Source organism: Otolemur garnettii, unplaced genomic scaffold (genome assembly GCF_000181295.1).
Source record: "Otolemur garnettii isolate 467f Iridium unplaced genomic scaffold, OtoGar3 scaffold00080, whole genome shotgun sequence".
NCBI classification, from domain to species: Eukaryota; Metazoa; Chordata; class Mammalia; order Primates; family Galagidae; genus Otolemur; species Otolemur garnettii.
Window position 1 is genome coordinate 3,114,218 of NW_003852475.1, and position 11,704 is coordinate 3,125,921.

The following is an 11,704-nucleotide window of genomic DNA, read 5'->3' on the forward strand; positions in this document are numbered from 1 at the left end:
AAGAAAGATGGAGACTTTACATCCTTCATGTTCACATGGATGGAGCTGGAAAATGTTCTTCTTAGCAAAGTATCACAAGAATGGAAGAAAAAGTATCTGATGTACATACCCCTATTATGAAACTAATTTATACCTTCTATATGAAAGCTATAACCTAATAACAGCCTAAGAATATGGGGAGGGGAAAATGGGTAGACAGAGGGAGATGGGAGGGATCACTTCTGAGGTTTATCTTACAAGGGTACAAGTGAATCTAAGAGTAGAATGTGAACGTTTTAAAATAATAACTAAGAAAATGACATGAAGGCTATGTTAACCAGTTTGATGGAAGTGTTTTGGATGGTGTGTGAAAACCCCACACTGTACCCCAGAAGTGCATTAATGTACATAGTTAACATTCAATAAAAAAAAAAAAGAAATGGGGTGCTGGAATGAAAATATGAAAGATGAATCCCACTCAGTGCCAAGAACACTGGCCTCATGATTTACAGGCAGGAGCTTGAATTACCCTCTCCAGGGAAAATAAGCTGAGAGAAAAGGCCTATCTGTGCACACTGATGCCTGGAAATCCTTCAACCAATTGTCCAGATCTCTTCTACTCAACCCCTTCCAGACCCATTCAACAGGCTCACTCAAAGACACAGCACTTTTTAGTGCCACCCTCATAAATACAAATAGATAGCCAAAGATCCAGAGAATAAAACAAACTGAAAGAAACAGAAGCTCTGGGAAGAGTGAGAAACAATGGAAATCTATCATTAACATACTTCAGGCACCCTTTCTTAGGAAGTCACTGGAAAATGTGCCCAGTCACTGTGCTAAATGAGGGAGTAAGCCAAGGAAGTCAGGTATGGTGCACACAGGGGTTCAACACGGCAGGGAGGCAAGGGGATCCCCAGGTTGAGGGCAAGGGAATCCCAGAGAGGCAGCTAGTCAGTAGGTCCAAAGAGCAGCCAGTGCAGAGAGAAACAGGAGGGCAGAAGATTCCAGCAGCAATGTCTCCAAGAACAAAAGGAACCAACAGATCACTGCTGCGTAATTACCTGCATTGAGATGCAGTTCACAAGTCCATTACGCAGGAAGGGGATGAATTAGTGACAGATATACAGAAAGTAAGCAAATGATGAAGTGAAGCAGTTACTACTGCTGGGATAAATACATCTAAAAAGAAAGAAAAAGTATCAGCACACTCTGGGGCTCAGCTGCAAATGTTATTTTACCTTGTCACAATAATGTTGACATTGGATACTGACTCTTATCAGTACCATGCGCTACCTACCCGATTGCACAATTAGAGCACTGGGATATTGACTTTTAAAGAAAAAAAAAATTAGAAAGAGTGAGCATTCTTGTGTGCAAGGAGAATAATGTAAAAGTATTAAATCTTAATAGATAAAGTCTAAAGTAAACAATCAATAAATACCATCATTAACACAATATTTATAAATATGAAAGCACACTCTAAAAGAAATGGTTTGAAGTACTAATTGTATTGGGCTTATGTATTATTTTTTAATTTTTGCTCATCTGTCATTTCTGAATTCTTCTTAATTTATATTGTCTACATTTTTTAATTGTACTTCAATTTTTCTTTTTTTTTTGAAACAGAGTCTTACTATGTCACCCTCAGTAGAGTACCGTGGTGTCACATCTCACAGCAACCTCAAACACTTCGGCTTAAGCAATTCTCTCGCCTCAGCCTCCAAGGCTGGGACTACAGGCACCCACCACAATGGCCTAGCTATTTTTTGTTGCAGTTATCATCGTTGTTCAGCTGGCCCAGGCTAGGTTGGAACCTTCTAGCCTCGGTGTATGTGGCTGGTGCCGTAACCACTGTGCTACGGGCGCCAAGCCTGCACTTCAATTTTTTGAAGGTGCAAACAAATATTTATTTGGGGAACCCAAGTTGACATTCTCAAATAAGCAGCTCCCTCCCCACTACTGACCTCATCAAGTTTATTCTTACCTGTCTGTGCTACCTGTGATATCTTCAAGACTCTCTGTAGTGTGGCTAGGAGGGAAAGATGTTTCCAGGAGCTCCAATTCCATCTCTCCATCCATCCTCTCCTCCAGGTTGTACCTATACTAACTGCCCCTCCTTTTCTCCAAATGCATCTTCATGACAAATATGCTTGTTCTTTTTCCCCTCAAAACTAAAGTGGGACTCTGATGAATTCAACATAAACTCAGGACACAGATGGCACAGTGCTTTAGTCACACTGGTTTCAGAGACAGGCAGCTCAGGTTTGGACCCAGTCCCTGTAACCCACTAGCTATTTGATCTGAAGACCCACTTTGCCTCCTTAAGCTTCAGTTTCCTCCTTTCTAAAACAGAGATACTAATATTATCAGTGGGTAGTTATGCCTTGCAATCCATAGTGAGTGCCCATAAATGGTTATTATTTTTGCTGTTATGAATTCAATATGAATTTTGTAATAGTTATGTGCCAGATGTGATGCTAGGCTCTTAGAGGTTCAATGATTGTTTCCTTTTTAATCTGGCGAAGGTGAGAACATAAACAAATAGTGGCAATCCAGTGTGATGAGTGTTATGTTGTCGATAAGGTCACAGTCCTTTGGGAGACCAAGGAATAGCAGTTCATTCAGTTTAGGGAGGGTCAGAAGACTTCCCAGGGGAAGTAGTTTCTAATGTGAGCCCTGAAGGATTGCCTAATGTCCCAGTAGGAGAATAGTATGTCATATATCCACACACTTGTTCAAGTAACAGGAGGCATTTAGTAGTGCTAATGTTTCCCATACTGCTGAGCAAGCACGGCCAGTTGTGAGGCTGAAGAGAGGCTGCCTAGGCTTGGGGGCTAACTTTGTAGGTTTCGAGGAACAAGGCACTGGGTCTGCTTCACAGTCCAGATTTGCTGTTAACCCCTTTTCCTACAGCCTATGAAGACACTGCTTCGACATTATACCAAGTGAAACAAGTCAGCCAGGAGGACAACTGTTGCTTGGTTCCATTTATACAAAAGATCTTGAGTAGTCAAATTCACACGGAGACAGAAAATAAAATAGTGACTACCAGAGGTTTTAGGCGGGGAGCCGGAGAGAATAGGACGATGTTGCTTAATGGGCACAGAGTTCCAGTTTTGCATCTGAGGATGAATAGCGGTGATGGTTGCACAACAGTGTGAATGTACTTAATGCTATTAAACTGTACACTTGAAATTTTATGTTAATTTTATGTTATATACATTTTGTGTAAATTGAAATTTGAGGTTATGTTATATGCATTTTAACACAACACAACTTTTTAAAACATTTAAACACTGCTTCATATAAATTTCACTTAAACTATACCTGTCTCCCCAAATCCAATAATAATTAATCTGGCTTTTTCCTTTGGTAAGATACCTTGTAGTTTCTCTGGTGTGGAGTCTCTCTCATGGTAATAAGTCAATGAATGCAACTTATTGGATTATAAATTTGTTTCTGGTGGTTTTGGCTGGTTGCTTTAGGATTGTGGTAAACAAATATTAAAGAAAATGTTCCCCGAAGAGAAGATGCTGGCATCAGTGCTGCTGTCTGATAAATGAGTCTTAGGCTCAATATAGTATCTTAACCTGGGGATCCAGGAATGAGGCTAAAGTGGACTCCAGTCTGTAATGACCCTGCTACTTAGCAGAAGGAAACTCATATCCTTCTAGGGGAAAGCATCCTCAGTGTGGGCCCCCAAGTTTCCCACAGATAAACACCAACCAAATATGAGTTCACAATAAAGATGTTCCAAACACTCAAGAAAAAGAGCCAACAATAGTACCAGTCAGCAGAAACCAGAAATAACAAATGTTAAGTCCCCACGGATTTCAGATATTGTTATTTCAAATACAGCTTATAAAATGACAGTTGCTTTAATGTTTAAAGAAACATACAATGGAATGATCAAAACGGTAAGACATTCTCAAAAAAATTCTCTTTCCGTTCCCTGAACAAATATGTGAATATCCACAGGTACTATTCTTTCAGCTGGAGCATCACACCACCCTTCATTTTACCTGTTTACTGTTTTATTCTCTGTCCTGCGTTCCCCTCCCCCTCGAATTCCACAAGGGCTGGGGTTATTGTCTGTCTTGTTCACTGCTATTATCTCCAGCATTTAAAACTGTGCCTGGCACAATAAATAAATATTTGTTGGCCAAAAGAGTAAAGGAATCACTGTGGAACTCAATGTCCAACTTACCTCCAGATTTTCTTTGCTGCCCCTTCAGGAAATGAGGAGTATCTTCTCTGGTTACAGACTTGGAGATACTTGGTTCTAAACAAGGTCTTGGCGTCAAAAAGCCCAAGTTCATGTCAAGGAGCTCCTTGGAACTTTCCTCTTTCTTCAGAAGTAAAGGCTGTGTGGCTAAAGTCTTTGTCCTGAGGTTCACCATCTCAATTTCATTTGAAGGAGAAACTGAATGTGCTGGTACCCATTCTAGATGCATTGGAGCTGTCTGACTAAGCAGGGAAGGAAATGGTGTGTTTAAAACCCATCTGCCATGTCTTCTGGATCTCTAGTTCTCAGGCCAACTGGACATCACCAGAAGGTTTGGAGAAACAATTTCTAAATGGTGCTACTGAGCGGATTGGCTGTATCCTGAGAGGACAGACCTCTTCATTTCTGACTCGCCACCTATAGCCACTGTACTCTGCACCCAGTATGATTATCTGAACAGATTAGGATCCAGCCCACTCTGGATTTCCAGTCCCCATTTCCTTACAGAGAAAAGTAAAACACAAGAGCAGGCAGGGGATGCATCAGCATCAAAGGCATTGACTGGCCCCATGCTTCTCAAACTATCCTTGGGGAAGGATCAGCTTTTAAACTTTCTAGTACATTGTAGACTAACACTTTTGTACAATATAATAAAGCAAATTACTATAAAAATGGACAAAATATTAAAAACATGCAGAAATGAAGCCCCAAGTTTTTTTCTGATCAATGAACATTAAATTACTTTGTCAAATTACTACTGAACTTTTTAAGTGGTTACCCCCACGTCCAGCACTGACCTTATCATGGGCTGGTGACAGGACCACAGAACTACATTCTGAATAGCTCTGCCTTAAAGCCAGGTCTGAGCACTCCTAAGCACGTGGCCCAGGGACCACATGCAGCCTTCAGCCTGTTCTTGTAGCTTGATTTGGATCACAGCCACACTCACTTGTTCACATATTGTCTATGACTGCATTCAAGCAACAGTTGTGCAGCTGAATCATTGCAACAGACACTATCTGTCCCACGAAGGCTAGAAATTTATTATATGGTTCATGCCACATACCACATATTGTTGTCACCCCTGCTTTGCACATTGTTGTAGGTTCAATTACTAAAAATTTAGGCTGCCACACAACTACCATCCTCCCTTCATACTTAATTTCCAATCAAAAAATATTCCTTACTTGTTTTCTTTTAAATCTTCTTGGCTCATTTCTTGGGGATGACTGACATCATTTGGAAAAGTCATAATGATCTCAACACCTACAGAAATATGTGATGATAGTAAAAGGAACAAGAAAGTAATGAATTCAAGGGTAAGCAGGAGAAGTACCTGGGTCGCTACAAAAGTTTTGAGACAGACTGTGTTATGGTCCATTATTTTCTTCCAAAAAACACACTCAACAGCATCCTTTCTGACTGACCCATGCAGGTTTCAACTTGATCAGTGTATCAGTGCTGCTGGGAAGCCTTCATTTATTTCTGTCTGCCTGGATTCTACATTTCTGGATTTTCGTGTATCTCATAACTTTCATGGTGACCCATGAATTTTGTTTCTGAATATTTGGTTGATCTGTTCTTAATGATTTCAGAATTGACATTAACCAGAGACTAAAGTTTAGCTGTCTTTGTATCTTTCCTGTCCAGTATACAATAGGTCCTAAATAAATGCTTGCTTAAAGAGAAAAAAACAGTATAATATAATTTTCCAGATATAAAATAATGTTTTACGAAGAAAGTGTTGTCCACCGGATGGAGAAAACAAGGCCTCCCTCTATAAAGTATAACTGACAATACCTACCTCATAGGATTAAATGGATACTTAACATAGCTCCAAAGGACCTTTTTTTTGAGGCAAAGTCTCACTCTGCTGCCCTGGGCAGAGTGCCGTGGTGTCATCATAGCTCACAGCAACCTCAAACTCTTGGGCTCAAGAGATCCTCTTGCCTCAGCCTTCCAAGTATCTGGGACTACAGGCACCTGCCACAACACCCTGCTAGTTTTCCTATTTTTAGTAGAGACAGGATCTCACTCTTTCTCAGGCTGGTCTTGAATTTCGGAGCTCAAGAAATCCACCCACCTCAGCCACCCACAGGCACGGGCCACCACATCCAGCTGGAACTTTCTTATATTTGTAATTTTGGTCATCTCCTGTCTGATTCCACAAAATGATTCCCACTGTAACACTTAAGATGGAAAATTCCAACTGGAAGGATTGATACTTGCTGATAATATAACGATTAAGCAAAGTTATGTGAAAAGTTAGTGTGAACCACTTTAAAATTGCCTGTTAACTTTGATGTTTGTTCATTCATTCCTTTTTCCAAACAATGAACTTTTATTAAACATATGACAAGTCCAGTGTTTTGTACTGAAGCTGCAGAAATAAACAAGATTCACTTGTGGCCCTAGGAGAGCTGACAGGTAAGCAAAGAATGCAGCAGTGCCAGTGGTATTGTGGGTATTGTGGGAGCAGAGAGAAGTGTCCTTCCAGGAGGATGCAAAGCTTGTCCTAGTGTTCATGCCAATCTATGTATTTGTCAGAGCTATTTACTCAGTGTGCACATGCCCACAGGAGCAATGTTGGTATAAGCTGCACCACTGAGTGCTAGGGACAGCATGGCGGGGAGGATGAGAGTTGAGTATGAATCAGATTAGATCTGGGTATTCTACATCTGTCCATCTGCCACTTCCTGGGTGACCTTGGGAAAATTTGCTTAACAGCTATCATCAATTCATAGATTTTTATTATTTTTAAAGGACTTTAGATATTTTGTTATGAAATTCTTTTTTTTTTTTTTTTTTTGGAGTTTTTGGCCAGAGCCGGTTTTGAACCCGCCACCAGCGCCCTACTCCTTTGAGCCACAGGTGCTGCCCAATTATGAAATCATTTTTATTGTTCAATTTTTATACCTGTGTCCTATAATAAGACTACTGCATTAAAACAAAGGAAAAATTTCCAAAAGAAAAGTTTGGTTTACAATCAGGCAGATGAATAGTGTTTGCTATCATGGTCATCCAATATTGTATTTTGTGGGACTACAAAAATGTATCTAGTTTTGGTTTTCTTGATGTTTCTCCAATAAAACAATTTGACTGCATGTTTTCTAATGTTGTATAATAGCAAAAAATGCTTGTCTAAAAATGAGGTTTCCTTGGAATGGGTTTTCTAACTTTTCAACGGCTTTTGTAACCTATTGCCACACTATGTAATGCAAAATGAGAGGCTTGGAATTATGGAAGTGGAAGGAACTTAGAAGTCATTTGATCTAAGCCTTGCATTTTAGAGAAGAAGAAACTGATAGCCATAGATTTAGGTGACATGCATGTCAGGTCATTCTCCTGCTGAAAGGAAGATGGATGTCTTTTATAACATTTTTGTCGTCATCCTTGAGTGCAAAAACCTGGCTGATGTGTTAGAGTGAGAAAAACATACAGCATACGCTCCTCATAACTGAACTGTCAGTGAAAAGGACGTTCTGTACCAAGGCTAAATGCATTTAGTACTTTGCCGTGAAAGTTAGAAAACTGAGTAGAGTGTATTCTCATGAACATACTTGCCAAGAACTAATAAAACCCAGAATGTTTTCAAGCACATTTAATGTGCTTTATTTGGCTTATTTCTTTTTCAAATCAAAGAACAAAAATATACTAAGCAAGTATAGGAATGGCCTGCCTTTTTAGGGATTGCTAAGCTGCTATCCTAATTGTTGGTCCTAAATGGGAAAAGTTCATAATTGTTTATGAACTTCTAATACTATGAATCAATAGAATATACTGACTCTGAAATTGTTTATAAACATACAAATGTTCTCTCTGTTCTTTTTCTTGAATACTGTGAGTGGCCAAGGGAGCCCTGGGTAAACACAGCAGGCCAGGAAAGATGATGTATTGTCACTAGTAAAAAGAAAACTCTTGCTCCGGACTGACTGCCTTTTTCACATAATGAGGATAAATTAGCCCCACCAGAAAATATTACCTTAGAGTGTGATTAAAAGGCAACATTTCAGATTCACTTTCCCTTCCTTCCCCCTCCTCTCTAAAAAACAAAACAAAATAAAATACAGGCAACATTTCAATGTAGTCAGAAACATATTATTCTTCAGAGGAGAAGAAAATGACATTCATAAAAACATTGGGAAATGATCACTAATTTGTTGTTAGTGTTAAAGCCATTATTAAAATAGAAACTTCAAGTCTGGCCCAGCCTAACTCATGTGATGAAGAAAAATTATTTTCTCCAGAAAAGTCTTACTTTCCTATGTTTGCAAACTGACGTGTATATTTGTGTAAACTGTGGGCATAAAAGTTTGAAATATTTCAATGGCCTCCCACATTTTGGTAATTTCCTACATTGTGAATCTCAACATAGACTTTATGAAACCTCTACTTAACAGCCTCTTGTGCTGCTAGGGCCTAGAACATGTGCTCAAGAGACTGATACGTATGAATTACATGAAGAAAGAGAAGGGGCTGTGATAAGCACTACATCCTTGGTGCTGATGTGGACATCAGCAGAGGGAGAGGTTCTTTTTTTAGAGACAGAGCCTCAAGCTGTCCCCCTGGGTAGAGTGCTGTGGCATCACAGCTCACAGTAACCTCTAACTCCTGGGCTCAAGCAAGTCTCCTGCCTCAGCCTCCCAAGTAGCTGGGACCACAGGCACCCGCCACAATGCCTGGCTTTTTCTTTTTTTTTTTTTGGTTGCAGCCATTGTTGTTGTTTGGCAGGCCTGGGCTGGATTCAAACCCGCCACCTTAGGTGAATGTGGCTGGTGCCTTAGCCACTTGAGCCACAGGCGCTGAGCCAAGGGAGAGGTTCTTAAGTTAACAGTGGGAATAGCTCCCCAGTGATGGCAGGGACAGCATGATTTGGGGGTCATAGTGGCCAGTTTTGAGATATAGTTATGGGAATTCTTACTGACAATCCAACTTAGAGTATCCCTACAATGGACTGAATGCTTGTGTCCCTCCCCAGCCAAATTCATATGCTGAACCCCTAACCCTCAGTGTGGCTGTATTTGGAGATAGAGCCTCTAAGGAAGAAATTTAGGGTACATAAGGGCATAAGGGTGGGGACCTGATCAACTGGATTAGTGTCCTTGTAAGAAGAGACTCCAGAGACCTCTCTCACCCTCACTTTCTCTGTGCATGCACAGAGGAAAGGGCAGCTGAGAGACACCTCACCACAAACCAATTCCTGCAGAACCTCAGTCTTAGACTTCCCATCCATCTTCCAGAGCTGTGAGAAAATAACTGTCTGCTCTTTAAATCACCCAGTCTGCAATATTTTGTTATAGCAGCATGAGTGGACCTTAAGACAGTTCCTCTCCTCTGGTTTTCCAATGGGTTATGAACTTTCTAATATCTTTTTTTAAGTCTTTCCTTCTTTTTTTTTTTTTTGACAGTCTCACTCTGTCACCTTGAACAAAGTACCATGGCATCATAGCTCATAGCAACTTCAAACTCCTGCGCTCAAGTAATCCTCTCACCTCAGTTTTTCTATTTTTAGAAGAGATGGGGGTCTTGCTCACACTCAGGCTGATCTCGAACCCCTGATGTCAAGAAATCCGCCCACCTCAGCATCCCAAAGTGCATGAACTTTGCATTTCACAGGCATGAACCACCATGCCCAGCCTTCCTTTTTAACTGAACTAAGTTATGTTACCTGCAACTAAGAATCCTGGTGGATTAACACTGTATTTTTTAAAAAATAAGCCCAGTAATTTTAGGAGATAGACTCTTGTTCATTCATAATAAAACTAAATAAATCTATATACTCAATTTCTAGTCTACAAAATTTGCATCTGCTATGTTGATTGAGAAATGCAAAATTTTTGTACTAGGGAGAAAGATAAGTTTTTTTTTCAAATTTGGGGGGATTTTTGGATCATAAATTATATTTTATATATCACCACCTATGAAAGCAAATAATAAATAAGTAATAAAGCAAATGTATATTGCAGAAATACTTCAGTTCTCCATAAAGAGTGTTGAGGCCTGTGGGATATAAACATTATAGACTCTATAGATATTTTAATTAGTGATGTTCCCTTTTTAATAGGATAATATGATGGACAAATATAAACTAAAATTTTTTTTTTTTTTGAGACAGAGCCTCAAGCTGTCCTCCTGGGTAGAGTGATGTGGCATCACAGCTCACAGCAAACTCCAACTCCTGGGATCAAGCCAGTCTCCTGCCTCAGCCTCCCAAGTAGCTGGGACCACAGGTGCCTGCCACAGCACCTGGCTGTTTTTTGGTTACAGCCGTCATTGTAGTTTGGTGGACCCGGGCTGGATTTGAACCCACCACCTTAGGTGTTATGTGGCTGGCGCCTTAGCCACTTGAGCCACAGGCGCCGAGCTTTCAGGGATCATTTCTATAATTCGTTAAACTAAATGTTTAAATATATGTATATATTTACAAAAGAAAGTCACATAGTACACAAATATGCATAAGTTCTTCGTAAAGTATGCAAGCACTTTAAACATTAATAACTTACAATAATACCATGTAAACGGGATATAAAGAGATTAAACTGATATTAAAGAAATGTAAAATGGGCTTGGAACCTGTAGCTCAGCGGCTGGGGTGCCAGCCACATACGTATACCGGAGATGGCGGTTGGAATCCAGCCCCGGTCTGCCAAACAACAATGACAATTACAAGAAAAAAATAGGCGTTGTGGTGGGCGCGTGTAGTCCCAGCTACTTGAAAGGCTGAGGCAAGAGAATTGCTTAAGCCCAGGAGTTTGAGGTTGCTGTGAGCTGTAACGCGACAGCACTCTACCCCAGGGCCATATAGTGAGACTCTGTCTCAAAAAAAGAAAAAGAGAGAGAGCGAGCGAAGGAAATAAAGAAAAAAAGAAAGAAAGAAACTTAAAGTGAATACAATATACAATAATCCTCAAAACACTTTTATTTCAGACTCTGTGACTGAAGAAATTAACTAGCTTAAAACTAGCTTTAAACTGCAAGGGCTTAGTGGAGATGCTCCCTAAGTGTTATGGGTCCTCTATGAAAACCAAAAACAAACTGGGGCCCAGTGGCCACATGCAGCCCACCTAGGACATTTATCCAGCCCGCTGGGTGTTTTTGCCGCCGCTGCCTGTCCTGCTTAGCAGCTGACTCGACCCGGAGCCGTAGTCCAGCCCTCCAACGGTCTGAGGGACAGTGACCTGGCCCCCTGTTTTAAAAGTTTGAGGACCAATGCATCAATTTTAAAAGAATGACTAGCGCCCCCAGTGGCAAGTCATCTGCAAGTCGAGCAGAATAAATGAAAAATTTCACCTACTTGGGAAACCATCAGGCTTCTGCGAGCTCGGCTTTGAAGTCTATGAAAGTTAAAGGCAGACAGACTGCAAGAATCATTCAGGAGAGTTTCAGGATTTATTTTCATTGGCTCTTCCAGGCTTTTTTCTACTTATTTATTTTTTGAGACAGAGCCTCAAGCTGTCCCCCCTGGGTAGAGTGCTATGGCATCACAGCTCACAGCAA

The 11,704-nt window shown here is 40.5% G+C and overlaps 1 protein-coding gene across 5 annotated transcripts in view; it reads right to left on the reverse strand.

Annotated features, from left to right (window-relative positions):
• The window catches only part of MAP3K19 (mitogen-activated protein kinase kinase kinase 19), a 71,399-nt gene that overhangs the window by 30,968 nt on the left and 28,727 nt on the right, over nt 1-11,704 (reverse strand). For 4 of the 5 annotated variants that reach the window (XM_003794375.2, XM_012807958.1, XM_012807957.1 and 1 more), the window contains 2 exons: nt 5,395-5,473; nt 4,190-4,449 (listed from right to left, as the gene is read on the reverse strand). The exons of the other annotated variant lie outside the window; for it this stretch is intronic. In XM_003794375.2, the coding sequence (XP_003794423.2) occupies nt 4,190-4,449; nt 5,395-5,473 (339 nt within the window). The remainder of the gene's footprint in view (nt 1-4,189; nt 4,450-5,394; nt 5,474-11,704) is intronic. 5 annotated transcript variants of the gene reach the window in all.